The following is a 23,292-nucleotide window of genomic DNA, read 5'->3' on the forward strand; positions in this document are numbered from 1 at the left end:
AACTAATGATTCAATGACTCATTCATAAAGGGAGCCATTTACCTCTGAAGGAATCAGCCTTTTAAATGAATCAATCGGCTGAACTAATGATTCAATGACTCATTCATAAAGGGAGCCATTTACCTCTGAAGGAATCAGCCTTTTAAATGAATCAATCGGCTGAACTAATGATTCAATGACTCATTCATAAAGGGAGCCATTTACCTCTGAAGGAATCAGCCTTTTAAATGAATCAATCGGCTGAACTAATGATTCAATGACTCATTCATAAAGGGAGCCATTTACCTCTGAAGGAATCAGCCTTTTAAATTAATCAATCGGCTGAACTAATGATTCAATCACTCTTTATAAAGAGAGCCATATACCTCATTCCTGAATGAATCAGCCGCTTGAAAGAATCAATCGGCTGAACCAATGATTCAATGACTCATTCATAAAGAGAGCCATTTACTTCTGACTGAATCAGCCATTTGAACAAATCAATTGGCTGTACTAATGATTCAATGACTCATTCATTAAGAGAGCCATTTACTTAATTCCTGAATGAATCAGCCGTTTGAACGAATCAATCGGCTGAACTAATGATTCAATGACTCATTCATAAAGAGAGCCATTTACTTCTGAATGAATCAGCTGTTTGAAAGAATCAATCAGCTGAACCAATGATTCAATGATTCATTCATTAAGAGAGCCATTCACTTTCCAATGAATCAGCTGTTTGAACAAATAATTCGGGTGAACCAATGATTAAATGACTCATTTATAAAGAGAGTAATTTACCTCATTCCTGAATTAATCAGCCGCTTGAACGAATCAATCGGCTGAACCAATGATTCAATGACTCATTCATAAAGAGAGCCATTTACTTCTGAATGAATCAGCCGTTTGAACAAATCAATCGGGTGAACCAGTGATTCAATGACTCATTTATGAAGTGAGCCATATACCTCATTCCTGAATGAATCAGCCGCTTGAAAGAATCAATCAGCTGAACTAATGATTCAATGACTCATTTATAAAGTGATCCATTTACCTCATTCCTGAATTAATCAGCCGCTTGAATGAATCAATCGGCTGAACCAATGATTCAATGACTCATTAATAAAGAGAGCCATTTACTTCTGAATCAATCAGCCATTTGAACAAATCAATCGGGTGAACCAGTGATTCAATGAATCATTCATAAATAGAGCCATTTACTTCTGAATGAATCAGCCGTTTGAATGAATCGATTGACTGAACTAATGATTTGATGACTCATTCATTAAGAGAGCCATTTACTTCTGACTGAATCAGCCGTTTGAACAAATCAATTGGCTGAACTAATGATTCAATGACTCATTCATTAAGAGAGCCATTTACTTAATTCCTGAATGAATCAGCGGTTTGAACGAATCAATCGGCTGAACTAATGATTCAATGACTCATTCATAAAGAGAGCCATTTACTTCTGAATGAATCAGCTGTTTGAAAGAATCAATCAGCTGAACCAATGATTCAATGTTTCATTCATTAAGAGAGCCATTCACTTCTGAATGAATCAGCTGTTTGAACAAATCATTCGGGTGAACCAATGATTCAGTGACTCATTTATAAAGAGAGCCATTCACTTCCGAATGAATCAGCCATTTGAACAAATCAATCGGGTGAACCAGTGATTCAATGACTCATTTATAAAGAGAGGCATTTACCTCATTCCTGAATTAATCAGCCGCTTGAACGAATCAATCGGCTGAACCAATGATTTAATGACTCATTCATAAAGAGAGCCATTTACTTCGGAATGAATCAGCCGTTTGAACAAATCAATCGGGTGAACCAGTGATTCAATGAATCAGTCATAAAGAGAGCCATTTGCCTCATTCCTGAATGAATCAGTCGGGTGGACCAATTATTGAAGCGAGCCATTTACTTCTGAATGAATCAGCAATCTGAACGAATGAATGAATGACTCGGTGACTCACTAATTTAGACATTTGCCGACTGTATTAGTTTCTTCTATAGAGTATTATATGCTATATAGGCTAGTGCACATTGATCTGTCGGTGAATGTGAGCACGAGTGGCCGTGTGATGTTGCTGCTACTCACATGTTTCAAATGATAAGCCATATTTGAGGTCGATGGATGATGGGCAAACGTTTGGATTTCCTGCCCGACATTAAGGACCGGCCGTTAACGATCTGCTTTTCTTCGACTAACCGTCTAATAAAGCGTGTGTTCGGATCCACCGGTCGAACCGTTCTAGAGGAAGACAACAGCAACATGTCGAGCTTGTGTACGGGCGGTGAAGTGAAAGACAGCTTGTTAGTTGTGCTGTCTTTGCCTCCTCATTTCGGGATGCTATTTTCTGCCCGCCTGGTTTCGTAAGCGCTTGAACTCACAAACACTCTTCCAGCGGTTATGAAAATGACTTTCCTGAACGCGTGTAAGCGCGTGTTTGTGCTTGCGTGCATATTAAAACTAATGCCCGGAGGCGGTGTGTGTGTCCCGTGGGCCGTGGCGGAGGCCGTTATGGCTGGAGCTGGGCTTGGACGCGCCGCTCCCGCTGGTAGTGTTTACCTGGCGCGGATGAGCTGGGCACAGCTGCTGAAAGCTGGTGATTTCGATAAGACGGGGACGGGGGGGAAATGACAGCATGTCAAAACGAGCTTTCCGTTTGTGTGAGCTTTCACCTGCAGCAGGAGCTTCTTCTGAAAGGGTCGCGCGCGCAATATCACAATCCGTTTCTGTGCCTCGCGATCGAAGGGTGCCGGGTGTAATTACAGGAAACAGCAGGTCCTGAACGACACACACCTTCAGACGGCATCTCTTCTCCTGCGCTGACCGGCTTCAGCTTCAGATGGGAACTCTTCCTTTGGCTTACAGCTCGGATAATGGGTTGAACGTGAACTTAAAATGTCACTCGTAACTAGGCCTGTCGATTTAATGCATTAACTTTAATTATTGGGTTAACATTTACATTACATTTACATCTATGCATTTGGCAGACGCTTTTATCCAAAGCCACTTACATTGCATTCAAAGTAGACATTTTACATTTAGTCAATTCTTGCTTTCCCTGGGAATCGAACCCATGACCTTGGCGTTGCTAGCGCCATGCTCTACTGTTTGAGCACAGGAAAGCTATAGGAAAGCATGGTTAAAAACAACCATGTCGGTGTTATTTGGCGACCCAGCGCTGGGTCAATATCGGACAGAACACATGCTGGGTTAGCTTGTTGAGTTTTATACATTAACCCATTGGCTGGGTTGTTTTTTGAAAGTGCTGGGTCAGTCAATTTGATATTGAAGATATCGTGAAGGTGGTCCAGTGGGTTAAACCATGGAACTGGTACACAGAAGGTTGCTGGTTCGATCCCAGCGGTCACTACCAGTGTGCACTTTACTCCATGTTGCTCCAGGGGGATTGTCCCTGTAATAATTGGATAAAAGCGTCTGCCAAATGCATAAAGGTAAATGTATAAAGTACACATTTAGTAAATGTGAAAGGAGCAGCCATTGGCAATCTGTGGGAATAAAATTGCTATCATGGGCTGTTCCAGTTCATGAAATCACAATCATATTACATTTATGCATTTGGCCGACGCTTTTATCCAAAGCGACTTACATTGCATTCAAGGTACACATTTTAGATTTTGTCAATTCTTGCTTTCCCTGGGAATCGAACCCATGACCTTGGCGTTGCTAGCGCCATGCTCTACTGATTGAGCTATAGGAAAGATAATATGACCTATTTCCAACTGAATATTCATCTGTGGTGACAATCTTTGAGATTTTCCAGACGTTAAGTTTGAACTACTAGTAAATAAATCACTTCCAACTGAATATTCAGCGATAGTGGCCATAATCGTTGAGTTTTTCCAACGTGAAGTTTACGTTTTTTTTACGATTTTCGAGTAATGACTTGAACTGTCCTTCGTAACGCATACATTTTTTGTAATATGTGATTTCCAACTGAATATTCAGCTGTTGTGACCATAACCGTTGAGTTTTTACATTTACGTTTTTGATTACACATTATTCTCGTTTGTGACATAACTTTTCCATCTGAATATTCAGCAATGGTGACCATAATCGTTGAGTTTTTACATTTCATTGACGTTTTTGTATTAATGACTTGAACCGCCCTTCGTAACACATTTATCGCTCATAATATAACTGATTTCCATCTGAATATTCAAGGATGGTGACCATAATCATTGTTTTTCCAAACATGACGTTTAAATTGTATTTGTTTTTCGATTATTACTTAAAACGTTCTTCGTACCAGTCATATTTTGTGAAATAACTCACTTCCATCTGAATATTCAGCGATAGTGGCCATAATCATTGAGTTTTTCCCAACGTGAAGTTTAAATTTTATTTACGTTTTTTGATGAATGACTTAAAACGTCCTTCATATATTGTGAAGTAAATCACTTCCATCTGAATATTCAGCGATAGTGGCCATAATCAGTGAGTTTTTCCCAACGTTTCCCAAGTTTACATTTTATTTACGATTTTCGAGTAATGACTTGAAACGTCCTTCGTAGCGCATTAATTTTTTGTAATATGTGATTTCCAACTGAATATTCAGCTGTTGTGACCATAACCGTTGAGTTTTTACATTTTAGTTACGTTTTCGATTACACATTATTCTCATTCGTGATATAACTTTTGCATATAAATATTCAGCGATAGTGGCCATAATCATTGAGTTTTTCCAATGTGAAGTTATTTTTTTTTTACGATTTTCGAGTAATGACTTGAACCGTCCTTCGTAAAGCATACATTTTTTGTAATATGTGATTTTCAACTGAATATTCGTCTGTGGTGACAATCTTTGAGTTTTTCCAGACGTTAAGTTTGAACTATTTAGGTTTTTCGGTTAAAACGCCCTTCATATTTTGTGAAATAAATCACTTCCAACTGAATATTCAGCGATAGTGGCCATAATCGTTGAGTTTTTCCATTTTGGTTACGTTTTCAATTACACATTATTCTCGTTCGTGATATAACTTTTGCATCTGAATATTCAGAGTTGGTAACCATAATCTTTGAGTTTTTCCAGACGTTAAGTTTGAACTATTTAGGTTTTTAGATTAAAACGTAGATTTTTTTTACTTCATCGGAATGGTACGAAACTTGGCAAAGGTTTTGGCTCTTGCTGTGTGAACCCACAATAAAATCCTGGACATGATTTGAAAAGGTTAAATGGTCCTGAGAAAAACAGTCACACTTGTATTGTTCGCAATGAAACAAATGGGAAACAAATTACTTCCAGTGGAAGCGTCTGGTACTGCGCCCAAACAAACTCAAACTCACTGAAAGCTCATTTTGTGAGATATCAACCTCAAATTTGGAACACAACTTGTTTAGATTTATGGCTTTGATTTTCTACTTTTCTACCAGTTCTAGTGTAAAACGTGTTTTGGAAAATATATATTTCACATAAAATTTAAAAAAAAAATTATTTTTAGCGCATTTTTCATAATAAACTTGAATTAAACTTCCACTAAAAGTGCTCTAAAAGTGATTCACAGGTAATACATGAACCATAACTACCATAAAATCCCCTACAAAATATGACATAAACATTATTAATTGAATTGAAAGATGTTTGTTTTGTTGTTGTTTTGCGCAGAATGTGTTTAATGAAGTTTTGGTTTGTTCTCCGTCAGGTTGTTACGGCGTCAGTCCTGAGACGAAGCAGGAAGGCTGGATGTGTTCTCGCTGTACCTCGATGGAGTGGACGGCCGTAAGTGTTGAACGCCGCACACAGGAGACTCGTGTATTGTTGCGTTAACCGTTGCGTAATGATTGTGTAATGGTTGCAGGCCTGCTGTTTGTGCAGTTTAAGAGGAGGAGCGTTGAAGAAGACCACAGATGACAGGTCTCACATCTTCAGCTCTATTAGCGGCTTCTGCTCATGCTGACACTTCACATGTAAACCAAACGTTTGTCTTCCGGTCTGTCCGTAGGTGGGTTCACGTGATCTGTGCCGTGGCCGTGGCCGAGGTTCGTTTCGTGAACGCTGTGGAGCGAGAGCCTGTGGACGTGAGCGCCGTCCCTGACACCAGGAAGAGTTTGGTGAGCTTTCTCGGTTCCTTTGCTTTGTTTCATACTTTTGTTTCCGTTCGTTCGCTCATTGCGCATCCATTGATTTGTGCTCCTCACAGTTTTTCTTTTCATTCTTTTCTTATTTTTCGCTTTTGCCCTTTTTGTTCATATGTTAGTTTCACTCATTTTCTGCTGTTTTCAGTTCTTTCTGTTTCTTATTGGCCTTTCGTTTGTCTTTTGTTTTCTTTTTTGTTTCTTTCATTCATTTGCTGGTAGTTTTTCTTCTTTTGTTTGTTTTGTTTCATTGTCCACTATTGTTTTTGTCTTATTCCTTTATTCTTTCATTTTTTTATTTATTTTATTCGATCGTCTGTTTTTTTGTTTGGCTTCTACTTTTATTTGTTTTATTTTATTTTTCACTCATTAATTTGTCTGTTCGTTCCTTTTTTTGTTTGTGCTTTTGTTTTTTGTTTTGTTCATTCATTGTTTATTTCTTTCTGTTTGTCTTTTCCATACTTTAACTATTTAATTCTTTTTTCATTTTTTGTTCGTATTTTAGTTAAAATTATGCTTCTTTTTTTTTGCTCTTTCAGTTTCTTTGTTTGTTTCTTTTTTGGGTATTTTTCTGTTTGGATTCTACTTTTGTTTGTTTTCATTAATAAAATCATAGAATGAAAGAAAAAGGAACAAACAAAAGATAGTGAACAAAGATACAGAAATACAACAAACAAAAGTTTAAAACAAAAAACAAAAGAAACAAAGAATGAAAGGAAAAGGCATGAACAAAAGCAAGAGAGTGAATAAAACAAACAAACGAAAAAAAGAACATCAAAAAAAGAAACCGCAAATAAAAAGAAAGAGTAAAAAAGAAACGGGCACAAACAAAAGAGCGCGAACAAAAGATTCAAAAACAGAAAGAACAAACAAAAGTAGAAAACGAAAGAAAACAAACCCCAAAGAATGAAAACAAAAGAACGAACGAACGAACGAAAGAAACAGAAACAGAAACAGCAAGAACAAACTAAAGTGGAAATGAACAAAAAACTAAAGAAAACAAACTGCAAAGAATGAAAGAAATGGGCACAAACGAAAGAGCGAACAAAAGGAACAACAAAAGTAGAAATGAACAACAACAAAAATTAAAGGGGAAGAGACAACTGAACAAAAGAAACAAAAATAGAAAGAACACAATAATGATCATAAGAGTAAAAAACAAAAGCTTTGTTTCTTTTTCTTTTGTTTGTTCTTTCGGTATGGGGAATATTCACTATTTACTACGAGTTTTACCTCAATGAACTCCTAATTACTGCTCATTATTATTATTATGATTATTTTTAGTGAGTAAGGCAGTTGTTAAGTTTATGTTTATGGGATGTAGAATAAGGCATTAATATGTGCTTTATAACAGACAGTATCCTATAATATGCATGATAATAATCAACGTTAACAGTGAGGATTGAACACTAAAGTGTTGCCGTTCTTTCCGTTTCTTATTCCTTTATTCGTTTGTTAGTGCTTGATTCTTTCCTTATTACATTCTTTATTTCTTTTATTCATTCTTTTGTTGTTTTTCTGTTTGGCTCCTACTTTTGTCTGTTTTAATTTAGTTTTTTCCACTTATTCGTTTGTTTTAGTTTCTGTTTTATTCCATCTGTTTTTTTTTCTTTTGTTCATTCTTATTTAGTTTCTTTTTTTCTGTCTTTTTCTTTATTTTTTATTTATTTTCCACTTTATAGTTTCATAAACCTTTCATAATAATATTCATACGTCTGACTTCAGCTATTTCATGTTTAAATTTCTTTGATTATAATTTTGCACTTTGTATTTTTGTTTTCATTCATGTGCGTGTTGCTTTTGTTTGTTCCATTGTTTCCTGTGTTCGTTCTTAATTTTGTTTCTTAATTTTTTTTATTTTTTTTATTGTTTAGTTTTGTTTTCGTTTGTTCATTCATTTGTTGGTTCTTTTGGTTTCTATTTTGGTTCTTTTTTCTGTTTTTTTTTTCATTCTTTTTGTCTGTTTGGCTTCTACCTTTGTTTGTTTCAGGGTTTTTTTTGCTCATTTGCCGGGTTTTCATATTTTGTTTGTTTTTTTCAGGGAGGGGTTTTCGTTCATGCACTTGTTGCTTTTATTTGTTCCATTGTTTCTTGTGTTTTGTTTTTTTAATCTTGTTTCTTTTAGGTTGTACGTTTTATCATTTTTTTTTCATTTGTTCGTTCATTTGTTGGTTCTTTCAGTTTCTGTTTTTTTCCGTTCTATTTTCATTTGTGTTTCTTTTTCTTTTCTTCTGTTTGTTTTTCAGTCTTTGTTCTGTTTGGCTTCTACCTTTGTTTCAGTTTTTTGCTTATTTGCTGGTTTGTTCTCTTTTTTTGTTTGTACTTTTTCAGAGTTTGTCTTTTTTTCATTCTTAATCGATTCATAAACCTTCATACACGCCTGACGTCAGCCTGTGGACTAGAGCAGGTTTGGAGCGAATCGATGTCGGTCGTTTGTTGTGAATGTTTATATGAACATCAAACATTTACTTTCGTTACTTGCACATGCTGAAGATTAAAAGGAAGTCTCTTCTGGCTCACTGCAACACAAAATGGACGCCAGGTCTTGATGTATGAATAAATAACTGAGAGGTTGATGCTCATAAATCACATATTTTTCCCCTCCCTTGTCCGATGGCCTGTCTTGTGATCAATCCCTGAGGAATGATAAATCAGAGCCTTTCACCAGCCGATGAAATATTTCCGAGCCGGCGCCGCATCGAAAGGCCGTCGTACATAACGGCCGCTTGGCCACAGGGGGCTGAAATGAAGTATTGACAATTTAATAAAGAATTTTTATTCCCGTCGATATCCCCGTGCGCTGTGTGTGTGTGTGTGTGGAGGTGGTTTATGGGGAAATGGAGGAGAGAGAGACGAGGAAGAGCAGACACAAAGAAAGAGGGAATTATGTTTTCCATTCTGAGGATATTCGCATAAAACAAGCGACTTCATTGGCCTCAAAATAAGCCCTTGTTTCTGCGTGTTAATCCACTGTCTTTGTGACACTTCTGGTGTTTTTATTGTTGTTCACCGTTTATAAATGTTCCTCTGTCTAATCTTTCATGGAAATGTAAACTTCTGCGCTCCTGAAATGACTTTCCTTTCCAGCTGACACATGAAAATAATGTTAAGCAGTAGCCAAATATATATGTAGCATTGACTTCGCAAACTCGCACCCGCCTCAGGCTCCATTTCCTGATGAATAAAACACTCCTCTCATTGAGTTACACTAGAGTTGATGTTTATATTTCCTTGTTGTTTATACTTATGCACTTTTTTGTTTGTTTTGGTTCATTCACTTGTTTCAGTTCTTTCGTTTATTTTGTTTTTTTCCTTGTGTTTGTTTTTCCTTTCTTCCATTATTTGTGTTTCTTTTGTCCTTTTTCTTGTCTTTTGTTTCCTTTAGTTTGTTTGTTTTCTACTTTTGTTTTCATTAATCCATTCATTTGTTAGTTATTTCCATTTCTATTCCTTTTTTGTTCTTGTTTTGGCTTTTACTTTTGTTTTAGTTTGTTAGTTTTTTGCTCATTCTGTTGGTTTTATTCCTTTTCGTTCTTTTGCTCATTTCATCTTTAGTTTATTCTATTGTTTAAATAGAAAATAAACAAATTAATGAAAAAAGACGAAACAAACAAAATAAGAATGAACAAAAGAGAAAATGGAACAGACCAGCAAATGAGTGAAAAACTGAAACAAAGAAAAGTAGAAGCCAGACAGAGTAAAAGAATGAAAAAACAAGCAGAAAGAAACAAAATAGAAAAAAGAACCAACAAATGAACAAACAAGCAAAAGATTTTTGCTCTTCTGTTTTATACCTTTCGTTTATTTCATCTTTTCATTCTTTAAGTAGATAAGAAACAAACAGGATGAAAAAAGATGAAACCAAAAAAATGTAAGGAATAAAAAAGAACAAACTAGTGTGAGCGAAAAACTGAAACGAATAAAAGTAGAAGCCAAACAGAAAAAGAATGAAAAAACAAGACGAACGAAAGAAAATAGAAAAAAGAACCAACAAATGAACGAACAAGCAAAAACAGAAAACAAACAAAAGAACAAAAAAAATTAACAAAAAGTATACTTTTTGTTTGTTTATTCCTTTCGTTTCTTTGTTACGTTTGTCTTTTTTGTTCTTTCATTCTTTTAGTTTGTTCCTTTTTTTCTACTTAATTGTTTCTGGTGATTGTTATAGTTTGCACATGGATAATCATTCATAATTGTTTTCTTTTATTGACGAAACGATGTTCTTTTTTTTAGCTGTTCACCATTAGCCAAATAGCTATTTAGCATTAACTCACGCCCTTGAATCACTTTTTGTCATTATGTTGGCATGCTAGCCATGTTTTAAAACATCCTAGCAACATGCTCATTCATGCTAGCAATATATTAAACATGCTACCAATGTGTTAATTCATGTTAGAAAAATACTAGCAACAGGTTAAATCATGCTAGCAAAATGCTTAAACATGCTAGCAATGTGTTAATTCTTGCTAGAAACATACATAATTGCTGAATAATGCTAGCAACATGTTAAAACATGTTACCAAAGTGCTAATTCATGCTAGCAAACATAGTATGTGCTAATTGATGCCTAGTAACATGGTAGCAATGTGTTAAACCATGCTAGCAACATGTTAATAAATGCTAGAAATGTGTTAACAATGTGCTAATTAATGTTAACAACATGTTAAAACATGGTATGTGATAACTAATGCCTAGTAATATGGTAGCAATTTGTTTAATCATGCTAGCAATGTGTTAATTAATGCTAGAAACATGCCAGTAACTGTGTGCTAATTCATGTAATCAACATGTTAAAACATGGTATGTGATAACTGATGCCTAGTAACATGGTAGCAATGTGTTAATTCATGCTAGAAACGTTAGGAATTTTCTGAATAATGCTAGCAACATGTTAAAACATGGTATGTGCTAATAGAGGCCTAGTAACATGGTAGCAATGTGTTAAACCATGCTAGCAATGAGTTAAACAATGCTAGCAACATGTTAATTAATGTTAGAAACATGTTAGCAATGTGCTAATTCATGTTAACAACATGTTAAAACATGGTATGTGCTAATAGAGGCCTAGTAACATGGTAGCAATGTGTTAAACCATGCTAGCAATGAGTTAAACAATGCTAGCAACATGTTAATTAATGTTAGAAACATGTTAGCAATGTGCTAATTCATGTTAACAACATGTTAAAACATGGTATGTGCTAATTGATGCCTAGTAACATGGTAGCAACGTGTTAATTCATGCTAGAAACGTGCTAGCAATGTGTTTATCCATGATTAAAACATGTTAATTCATGTAAGGATATGTTAAAGCATGCTAGCAATGTGTAAAACCATTTTAGCAACATGTTAAAACTCCCTATCTCTCTAAAACACACATGTTTTCTGATAGACTGTATTTTAAGCGGTAAACTTCAAACGTATTCACACTTTCTGGTCAGGCTTTCTCAAAGTTTGTGTCTTGACCTGGTTATGTATGTTTCATATTTCCATTTCCCTGTCACGATTTTCAGAAATGCGTCTACTGCCACAAGACGACCAAGCAGATCTTCGGCGCGTGTATCCAGTGCTCGCGGGACAACTGCTCCACGTCCTTCCACGTCCCCTGCGCCCTCCTCGCCGGAGTCGCCATGAAGCCGGCCGATCTGCCGTACGTGGTGTCCGTCACCTGCCACAAACACAAACAGACCAATCAGAAGGTGCGTAGCCTCGGTAACACGCTAAAAAGAGAGCGCGGTGTTGCTCCAGCTGACGGTTTGCCTCCGGTGCAGGTCAAAAGCGGCTCCCGCGAGCTGTCTCTAGGGCAGGAGGTCATCGGGAGGAGCAGTAACGGCTGGTTCTATCGCTGCACCATCACCGGCATCGGCACGCAGAACTACTACGAGGTCAACTTTGACGACGGCTCCTACTGTGATAACGTCTTCCCAGAGAACCTGCTGGTGAGCTCGACCTTCTAAAACACTTAGTTCTGGTCCTGGATGCTGATTGGTTGAAATCTAAGTCTAGGTTGCCAATTGCCTTATAAAACACTTGTAGTGCGTTCACACCAGACGCGAATGAAGCGTTTCGTGCGAGTGATTTACATGTTAAAGGGTTAGTTCACCCAAAAATGAAAATTCTGTCATTAATTACTTACCCTCATGTCGTTCGACACCCGTCAGACCTCCGTTCATCTTCGGAACACAAATGAAGATATTTTAGTGTAAATCTGATGGCTCTGAAAGGCCTCCATTGGCACAATGCACTTTACACTCTCAAGACCCTTAAAAGGCACTAAAGACGTCGTTACAAAGTCCTTCTCACTACAGTGGTTCTACAATAACTTTATGAATCGGCGAGAATAGTTTTTGTGCGCAAAAAACCCCTAAATAACGACTTATATAGTGATGACGATTTCAAAACACGGCCTCATGAAGCTTCGAAGCATTATGAATCAGTGAGTCAATTCAGCAGTTTGAATCGCCAAATTTCAGCAGTTTGGCGGTTTGACACGCGATCCGAATCATGAATCGACTCACTGATTCATAACGCTTCGAAGCTTCATGAGGCTGTGTTTTGAAATCGTCGTTATTTAGGGTTTTTTTGCGCACAAAAACTATTCTCGCCGATTCATAAAGTTATTGTAGAACCACTGTAGTGAGATGGACTTTGTAACGACGTCTTTAGTGCCTTTTAAGGGTTTTGAGAGTGAACCGTGCCATTGGGTCAATGGAGGCCTTTCAGAGCCATCAGATTTACACTAAAATATCTTCATTTGTGTCTGAAGATGAACGGAGGTCTGACGGGTGTCGAACGACATGAGGGTAAGTAATTAATGACAGAATTTAAATTTTTGGGTGAACTAACCCTTTAAGTCAATGCAAAGACGCCAATTGACATTCTGCGGCGCGAATTGAGCGTTTGACGTGTGATTCGCGCAAGTTGAAAAATCTGAACTTTGGCAGATATTCGCACCGCGTTAACCAATCAGGAGCTTGCTCTAGTAGTGACAACAATGAGGAGAAAATCTGGTTTATATTAATCATATATTAATATCTGGTTCAGACAAGTGTGCATATGATTATCACTGTGATAACATTAAATGACATGAAACACAACCCAGTCTCTTTTTGTTAAATGCACGTTTATGTTTGATCAATAATACAAAAGTATAAGTAAAAGGTGTAATAAGCTATACATGAAATAAAGCAAACAATTCAGTCAAACATTCAAAGTCAGTGCTAGTCGGCTACAACTGTAACGTAAAGTTAAAGCCTAAAAATAAAAAAGTAATGAAACTTCACTTTGCCCTCAGCCTAAACGATTTGCCAGGGAACAAATTATAGATCCATGAGAGCAAAAATCGGCCGTTACAAGACGAGTTATAGCTCGAGACACACCACAGAGACATCAGAGCCAGCGGCAAATGTCTGAAGGACTGGCCGAGGAAAGGCTGCCCTCGCCGAAAACGCCAGATCACATGTTCAAATAGGAGCTCTCTTTATAAATAAACCACAGATTGAGCTTTAAAGCTACACTGTGTAACTTTTTTTAGTTTATTCTTAGCTAAAAACACTTAGTTCTTTCAAAAATATGTGCTCGTTAATGTATATTTACTTCTTTCAAGTAATAAAGTATTCTCGTAAGTTTATAATATGCCATTGTAAATACATACGGGTGAGGGTTTGAATGCGGGTCGCCATGTTGCTCCTCCATCTTGAAAGTACATTAGCCAAAGAGGGACATACCCGTAAATTCAAGCTTGGCCTTTGGCGTTTTAACACTCGATGGCACCGTGTCGAATGTGGACGAGGTTGAACTGGAAGCCATGTTAATCTTGGACTAAATCGGCCACCGTAGGAGTTCAAACGAAATCGGAATTGAGAGGAACAGAAACTAATATTCACTGGATGGTCATATACCTTTTCACCGCTAGATGGGGGAAAATATCACACAGTGTAGCTTTAAACAACTACATTATCGCCTGAAAAAGTCTTAAAACTACGTTTTGTCACACATTAACAGTAGATTTTAACAAAAAAGACGTGTGAACACAGCCCATGTCAGCCATTTCTCAACGCTGGCAGAAGCCCCTCCCATGACGCGAATTCACGTCTGTTGTGCAGTGAATGTCCCACGCGCGGATGAAGCGAGTAAACTCAAAATGTTCAAGCGTCCAACTTTGTGCGAATAGCACGATTTATTCGCGTCCGGTGTGAACGCACCATTAGTTCTGGTCCTGGATTGGTTGAATTGTAACTCTAGGTTGCCAATTGGCTTTTGGTGCATTAATTTGGCTCATCCAATCAGATGTGATCGTCTCTTTGGTTTGTGTCTCAGAGTCACGACTGCCTGCGGAACGGCCCTCCGGAACCGGGCGAAATTGTGGTGGTCAAGACAATCGAAGGACGGGTTCTCAACGCGTCTTTTGTCAAGGAGCACGTCCACCGGTCCTACCAGGTAACTGTGACGTCTTACATTCATTTCTGTGTTTATTTATCCACATTTGTATTGAGATGCGTTTTGGTGGATCGGATCACGAGTGGACGAGGGCGACACATTCCCCTTTACACCTGGCGTCTCTCTTTAGTCCACTTTTACCACTTCAGAATGATCTATGGGCGGGGAAATGAATGGGTTTTTTCAGGTGTTTCGATCTAATAGATAGTGGAAATATGACCGGAGACGACGGGAAAACAGACGAGCCGAACGCTGTGAGCGTGTGTAAGACGTCAGGAGTGGAGAGAGAACATTGTGCTTGGGACGTTTTTCCTCTTCAAACCAAACTTGGGTCTTTTAGCTGACAAAGTTTAACCCTCTGGTGCTCTTCGGTCATTTCTGACCGGAAAACTTTCTGTTTTGAAATTTTAAAAATCACAGCTTCATCGTAATGATATGAAACTTGGTGATTTTTCTAGCATTAGGTATTTAAACACACAAAAAAATTTGGGTCAGGATTCGAGCATGCTAATTGGTCGTAAAAAAAAAAGTAGGGTTCATTGTCTTCGGTCATAAATGACCGACCATAGGAAATTAATGGAGAATCGGCAAAAACACAAAAATTCACAGAATATTTGTGTGTACAATCTACAAATCGGCCACGATGCTGAAAAAAGGGGTGACCACTCTAAAACATCAAGAGTGTGATATTGACACATCCACTCACACACACACACACACTTATATACACACACCCACACCTATGAAAAACTGAACCTATGAACCACATTTTGAATTTTTTTTAAATCACAGCTTCATCAGAATGATATGAAACTTGGTGACTTTTCTAGCATTATGTATGTAAACACACGAAAGAATTGAGGGCATGATTCGAGCAATGCTAATTGGTCGTAAAAAAAATACTCCCACTTGTGCTCTTTGGTCAAAAATGACCACCATAGGAATTGAATGGGAAATCGGCTAAAACCCAAATTCACAGAAAAAATCTATATTTCTAACAAAAAAAATATCTAAAACTTTATAATAAATAGTCTTTGAGATTTTTTAAATATATATTCAAATCCATCAAAAAAAATCATTAAATGTGTTCAAAAGAGAACTAGGGAATGCTCAAGCCTCTAGTGGTTACACCCATGGTTGCATGATTTCTTAAGTAATTCCAAAAGAGGGTGCTAATCTGCCTTCAAAATAAAATATTTTGAAGGCCTAGTCTCTATTTTAACCTGAAATACTGCAATAATTAAAAAAAATATACAAAAATTGTAATTAAAACATTTTGTATAATTTTCAATGGCAAAAATAGACCATAATTATTGCATAAATATTAAAAAATCCCATCAAATCATCTCAAAATACAAAATTAAAAAGAAAAAATATTATTGAAGAAAAATAAATTGCATTGGTTTTTTTACTGAGGTGGAGGAAGTTTAATTTTTAGGTGTCGGGTCACTTATGACCGGGAAGACGACCAATGCAACCCCTAAACGAAGAGCAGCAGAGGGTTAAATCCCGTCTCACTAGTGCGCGTCCCATTGGGTCAGAAGCCGGAGAGTAGGCGATCTCGAGTGCATACGCTAGGAAAGCAATCCGGTTGAAAGTGGACCTCAAATACACGTGTATTTAGCGCCACACGATTTTTAGGTTAGGAAACTAAATCCTCCATTGAAGTTCCTCTTGATTTCCGCCCTTGTCCGAGTCTTTCACGAGTCCAGGTTTGGTGTTAAGTTGGCTTTCCTTGTACACAGAGGAGCCAAAGGGAGGAGAGATTAATGGGGAAATGAGAAAACTAGGCATATGTGCCGCTCGGGGGATTTATGGAGTCTTTATATGAAGCTTATGAGGTGTGATGGACCGCAGACAGCGAGAGTAGACCGCCATTCATCTGCTGTTCCTCGTCACAGGAAGTGCTTCTGTGTTCTCGTGCACATGTTTCTCCTCACATCTGGGTCACATTTCAATGGAAAAGTGACTCAGAAACTACCAGGAAGACATGCCTTTTCAGCTTTCCTCCTAAAACAAGGCTCGCCAAACTGCGTTAATGCATTGTTTGACACGTTGGATGAGCTAGTTTTGGTTCACGTCAGCCTCTCTCTCATTAAAAGCCAAACACACACACACACACACACACTCGATACGGCGTTTCGCTGCTCGGCTGAACCCTTGAGAGACTCCTCTGTCAGCATTAACGAACCGTTTGATTCTCTCCTCCGCCACAAGACTCCATTATTTATCAGAGCCGCGTGAGTCACGGCCCTCCATAACAACCGCAGATCCGTGACGTCACGCTTACCGTTCCCAGCCACCCCAGGCCATCTGCTGCTGCATGATGGGAAGTCTGACAGCTCTTGAAGCCGCTGGGAGTTGATCTGGAGTAGGGTGTTGATTGCAGACTGGTGGAAAGTTTGGAGCTTGTTATGTCGGATGCTCTTCTGTTCCCAAAATAAGAGTTGTAAAGAAACATTCCGGGTTAAATGCAGTTTTTACAGCTCCATCATTAGCATTAGAGAAGTAACACTTTAGAATGGGCAACACACATTCACTATTAACTAATGAACTCCTAATTTACTGCAGCAAGCCTGTTTTTGTAGCGTTTAAGTTTAGGATTAAGGATGTAGAAAATGATCATGCCTTAACATGTGCGATATCCTAGTAATATGCATGCTAATAAGCAACTGTTTAACCCTTAAATGCGTGAATGTTTCATTTTATTACATTTTGGGGTCTTTAGCGACCCGGATCTACTGTATATCTAACACGGATGGATCTCTACCTGTCGTGATGATATAAAACTCTCCTGATATTAGAGTAACAATTACAGAAGGATAAAATAAAGCACATTTTGTGACCTTTTGGAGCTTGTACGGGTTCAGCTTGAGCAGATGTTTTACACCATCACTGTCCTCGTCATTTCTCCAGCACATTCAGCTTCTGCCTCATATTCGCCATCTCAAACATAATCTCAAAACGATCATGTTACATCTTCAAAATCAATGTTTTGATGTCTGACAGCTTCTTCAGCCGATCCACCGTCAGTGACAGTGATATTTGACTTCAGTAAATCGCTGAGTGCTGATGATGATTCTTCTATTCTGTTGTTTTCTGCCTGCGCTGACTATGAGTGAAACGTCACTTCATCGCTGTGACATCGCCACCTTGAGGAATAAAGATAATGGCGCTCTCACACCACACACACGTTCTCACGTAGAGAAAATACATCGCGGAGCAAAGAGGACACTGACAACACGCCGACAGACAGGACAGAGCAAGTTACTCTTGATATGAAACAGTCTCAACTTTGAAATTGTCATTTTTTAAAGAAATGTAAACAATAAATAGCGTTTTGTGGCTCTTTAATGTGTCGTGATCGCCTCAGTTAAAGCTGCCCGTGAACCGATCATCTCTTCCTTCATTGATAAGCATGAAATAAACATGAATGAACACTAAAAGAAATGTTGTTTCAACCGCGGAAAGACGCCAGCACACACCGTTTTTCCAAGTTCAAGTCCAGCGACATTAATCTACTAACTCTCCTGACTGCTCTGTCGGACAAAACGGCAGATTCGGCGATGTGATTGGTCAGATCGCCTGTCAATCAAACTCGCGGCGAAGGGTGAATTATTGTAGTGCAGAAAAACTATAATTGCACTTTGCTGCTGCGTTCACACCAAACACGAATAGAGCGTCTGGAGCGAGTGATTTCCAGGTTAAGTCAATGTAAATACACGTTGACGCGCGTCTGGAGGTCCTGAGGCGCGATAGACACGTTTAGCGTGCCGCGGTTGACGCCATTTCGCGTCATTCGCACGTCAAATTTGTGCAAATTGAGCGTCTTGTGCGATTCGCGCGAGTGGTGCTTTTTGAACGAGCCGACGTTGAAAACTCTGAACTTTGTCGTCAATTCGCTCCACGTTAACCAATCAGGAGCCTGCTTGCTGCTGTCACATGGTGATAAACGAATGGCAAGTCAATAGCGGATGAGAAAACCCGCGTAATTTAAAAATACTGCTGTTATTGTGTAACACAATGTAGTTTTAAGACTTTTTCAGGCAAGAATGTACTTGTGTAAAGCTCAAATCTGTGGTTTATTTATAAAGAGAGCGTCTATTTGAACATTTGATCTTCTGTGTGTGGAGTTGTGAGCTCCAGGCGCTCAGCGGCGCTCAGCGCTCATTAACCCCGGCGAGATCAACCTTTCCTCGGCAAGTCCTTTTGCCGTCTGCCGCTGGCTCTGATGTCTCTGTGGTGGTTAAACATGAGATATAATTCATCTTGTGTAGATGTAACGGCCGATCTTTGCTCTCATGATCATTATTTGTTCCCTGGCAAATCGTTTTGACTGAGGGCAAAGAGAAGTTTCATAACTTTATATTTTTAGGCTATTTAACTTTACTGTTGTAGCCGACTAGCACTGAATTTTTAGCTTTATTTATTTTAATAGCTTCTTATACCTACGTCCAACTAAACGCGAATTTGACGCTCCATTCGTGTTCGGTGTGAATGCAGCATTTCACCTCGGGGTGTTAGAGACCCTATACAATTTTTACACAAAAAAATGAATGGAAAAACAGGTATTCTTTTATAGTTGAATATTTATTTTCTAGCTCTATTCTTTATAATGAATTGATTGAGTTTCAGGACTCAATTTTGTGCATTCACTCGTTTTAAGCGAATTTGCGTCTGACGCCTGACATTAAAAAATCTGAACTTTGGTGTCAATTCGCTCCACGTTAACCAATCAGGAGCCTGCTTGCTGCTGCCACGTGGTGATAAACGAATGGCAAGTCAATAGCGGACGAGAAAACCCACGTAATTTAAAAATACTACTGTTATTGTGTAACACAATGTAGTTTTGAGGAATACTAAGAAGGTTCATGAACGAGGAGGAGGGTGGTGAGTGATGTCCCGGGTCACTAAACCCCAGAGGTATGCGTTTAAGGGTTAATAGCGAGAATTGAACCCTAAAATAAAGTGTTCCCGTAATTCCTGTGCATGTTATGTATTGTCAGTTCATGTCCCTTCCTGAAGGATCTGGCCCAACAGTTTGTAGATTTACGCAGATGGTGCTGTACTTGTATAACTGGAAAACAGCTTCCCGAGGGTGTTAGTAAAGGTGGCCGCTGAGCAAACTGACACACAAGCTTGGAATCGACACTAGTATCTTATCCACTCTTCTGGATCGCATCATATCATTTGCTTCCAAGAGCGGTGAAGCATGTAAACTGACTGCCTTTCTTTCCAGGTGGAGTTCCAGGACGAGACGCAGATCTTACTGAAGCGCAGTGAGATCCACTCTCTGAACCAGGAGCTGCCCAAGAGGGTCATGTCCCGTCTGGTGAGCGCTTTAATTCGCTTCAGGCCGAGAACCGTATGTTTCTGCACACAGTCGGAGTGCAAGTTTAACACCGTCAAACTGGAATGTTTTTCAAGCTAAGCCTATTTTGAGAGCTCTGTTTGACGTCACCGAAGGGTAATCAGGTTTTTTTTCTCATCGACAGGCATCTGTGAACCAACAGCAACCTCAGGCCCAACCGTCAGACGAACCGATGGCCGCGAAACGCCCACGTCTGCCAACGCCGCCGCCCACGCTAGCCATCGAGCCCTCAGCGCTACCTCCTGAATTAGTCACCGCTTTCCTGCCCGCTAGTATTACTCTGAACACCAGCACCGCCCCTTGCCTGCCCCCCGCCACACTTCCCGTCTCAGCGCCCACACTTCCCGCTCCGGAACCCAGCGAGAGTTACACCCACAGCTCCAGCTACATCGCCTACATGGAGTCTCTCCTCAACTCTGACTTTCCTCCAGAAGAGGGCGAACCAGGCGTCGAGCCGATGTATTGAAGCGCCGCCCCGCGCTAGCAGCTTTCGGTCGACGCTTACTGACTTTAAATTCATCCACTGCATGTCTTTGTTTCATTTATTCGCTGTCGTGCTAATCCGAGTCCTCCGTGGGACGCATGTGTGTCATTATAGACTGAAGCCCGAACGGACCCAGTACAGAGCCTTGGGGGACGCCGCATTCTCCGGACCCCTTTCCGCCATCCCTCGCTCCGCCTCTTCCGCGCAACGGAACGCTTTCCGATGGAATGATCATTAATGTCTGCTGTTTACTTTATACCTGATTTTCTTTTCTCTCTAACGAGTGCAAACTATTTTTCTAACTCAAGCCAAAACGTTACGCTACCCGGTCACCGAACAAACACACGGTCTATATCTGTACAGTTTCAGGTATTTTTCTCTGTACTCAAGTGTTTGAGAGGGTGGGGGGGGGGTCACAGGAAGTTTTAGCAGGGCTCATGGGATTTAACAAGTATTTAAATGTCTTTTGTCACATATAGATTTAATATTTGTATAAAGAAAATCACAATTATGACAGCATCGGAAGCTACGGTTTTCAGTTAGCGCACACGCGTACGTGTTATGATAGAGTCGCGCATCTTTATGTATTCGACTATACCCGACGGTTTAAGGTTTTTCAGCGCCAGATGATTGGATTTGTTTTTGTAGCATACTTGGTAGACGTTTATATGGGATACTATTCACCTCGTCTGTTTTTTTTTTATATATATATATTATAATTACCGTTGTTGTTATGGTTTATTTGTATTGATTTTTATTTTGGTGAAACTTTGCAACGCAATGTTGAAAGATGATGAAAAAAAATACGTTGAATTTATCATTTCTATCAGAGATTGAAGTGGCGTACATTTAAGCATATAGTCATAGGTGATGTTAAACAGATACGCAGCCGGCCTTCTCAAGGTGCTATAGAGGTCTTAGACTACTGAGGGGCGCTCCGGGTCACGTGACCCACCACGAGGTGTACATACTAGACGTCCTGCTCACCAAACTGAACATTCTTCAGTGTCATTTCTAGAGTCTTATTAAAATGCCATGTCACAAATAAAGGGTCTGGTTGTCGCTTCGGATTTGTTTTCTCCTCTTCTGTTGTTTGTTTTGTCTTGTGATGTGTATCGTCCGCCGGTGCTTGCAGGTTTGTCGTCCAGATAGCATTGCGAATTTGCTCCAACGCCCGCCCACTCGATTCATTGGGAAACGAACGCTCGTGTGAGACGCCCCATGCCAAAGATTTCTGAGAATTGTCCAAGACGCAGGATAAATTCAGGCACGAAATTCCCCGAATTAAAGACCAGTTCACCCAAAAAAGATTTACTCACCCTCAAGCCATCCGAGATGTGTATGACATCCTTCTTTCAGACGAACACAATCAGAGTTATATTAAAAAATGGGTTAATAAAGGCCTTCCGAATCAATGTGTTTTAAAATATCCATATTTAAAACTGAAATCTAGCTGTCGTCCGCGCGTTCACGAGAGACTGGCGTTCCAGCTTATGACGTAGGACCCAGCTTGGATTAGCATTAGCATTTATTAATATAACTCTGATTTTATTCGTCTGAAAGAAGAATGTACATCTCGAATGACTTGACGGAGAGGGTCGTTTTAATTTTTGGGTGAACTATCCCTTTAAGACGACATTGTGGTTGACAAGTCAAACGTTAAATGGGCTTTTTTTTATGTGTTTTGTGATTTTCGTCCCGCTCGTACCATAATTCCTCCTCCTTTTTTAAAATAAGACTATCTTTTCTGATCCGAACTACACCTCAAAGATCGTAAATCTCTAGGGGCGAGGTTTGAACCTCTCCCGCCGTCGCGAGCACATCCTCTCCCTTCCGTTTGACGCGACCGCCGTTGTTCTCGTCTCACGACTGAACACCGTTTGTTGTTTTCCACCTGTCGGTGACGCCTACGGCCGCTCCAGGGCTAGACACAGTGTGTCGATGGCATTTGTACTCCTCTGTTCCTGGGGTTTCTGCTTTGCATTAACACAGAAACGTCACAAGAGGCGAGTTTAATGATATAACCCACCACAGCTTGCATACTGATGATGGCAAATGTTTATCTGTGCAGAAGTAGGCCTACTAGGAAAGATTCTAATAAAATGTGAAGTGAAACTGTGCTTCGTGTTCACTGTGCTTATTTCCCTGGTCAAAAACCAGCTTTAAAGGTGCAGTGTGTAATATTTATGAGGATCTATTGACAGAAATGCAATATGATATACATAACTATGTTTTCAGTGGTGTATAATGACCTTACATCTACACGTTTTCTATCTACACGCCGCGGGTCCCCTTTACAGTGAAGTCGCCAGTTTGTGCCGCCATGTTTCTACGGTGGCCCTAAACGGACAAACTGCTCTACAGAGCGCTAGCTACTCTCTGTTCTCTCCGACGACAACAATATGTCCTGTGTCAGCCACCGTAGCTTCTCTATGTGCGTCAAAAGAAAGGCTTGAGCGGTGGGTGATTGCAATTCTCAACCTCAACACTAGATGCCGCTAAAATTAAAAAACCTTTACTGTCACCAACCATAAGTTCGATATCATATGAAAGCTTAAAAATGCAAGATTCATCCTGTGAAAACCGTTTTGAAATCGGACATTGTGTTACCATGGAAACGGTACTTTAAAATCTTAGCAGGCTCCTCCCCCTTAGTGGGCGGGGTCAAGTGTCATATTACGAAATGTATTATAACCAAAACTTTTTGTAATCGTGACAAAATACATATCGTCTGAAAGGTCTGAGTCTCAAGGTCTCATATTTGGTGGTTATTTTGTGGTTGAAGTAATATTGCAAAAGAAATGTATACATTTGTGACAGGAAAATGTCTGGGTCTCACCCGGTGGCTGTTTTTGGTATAACGCCTAAATAAAATCAAACTTGTTTTTATATAAATTTGAAATTGGG

At 39.3% G+C, this 23,292-nt stretch overlaps 1 protein-coding gene across 2 annotated transcripts in view; it reads left to right on the forward strand.

Moving 5' to 3' along the window:
• Window positions 1–22,504, forward strand: part of kdm4b (lysine (K)-specific demethylase 4B) — a 69,401-nt gene extending 46,897 nt beyond the window's left edge. The window contains exons 15-22 of one of the 2 annotated variants that reach the window (XM_079807001.1): window positions 5,662–5,738; window positions 5,818–5,873; window positions 5,962–6,070; window positions 11,605–11,790; window positions 11,863–12,030; window positions 14,411–14,530; window positions 19,770–19,862; window positions 20,026–22,504. In XM_079807001.1, coding sequence (XP_079663127.1) covers window positions 5,662–5,738; window positions 5,818–5,873; window positions 5,962–6,070; window positions 11,605–11,790; window positions 11,863–12,030; window positions 14,411–14,530; window positions 19,770–19,862; window positions 20,026–20,367 — 1,151 coding nt within the window. In that variant the 3' untranslated portion in view covers window positions 20,368–22,504. Of the gene's footprint in view, window positions 1–5,661; window positions 5,739–5,817; window positions 5,874–5,961; window positions 6,071–11,604; window positions 12,031–14,410; window positions 14,531–19,769; window positions 19,863–20,025 lie in introns of both variants that reach the window. The other variant, XM_079807000.1, reaches the window with a different exon arrangement.
• The last annotated feature ends 788 nt before the right edge of the window (window positions 22,505–23,292 follow it).

This window comes from Gobio gobio, assembly GCF_949357685.1.
Source record: "Gobio gobio genome assembly, chromosome: 24".
Lineage (NCBI taxonomy): Eukaryota > Metazoa > Chordata > Actinopteri > Cypriniformes > Gobionidae > Gobio > Gobio gobio.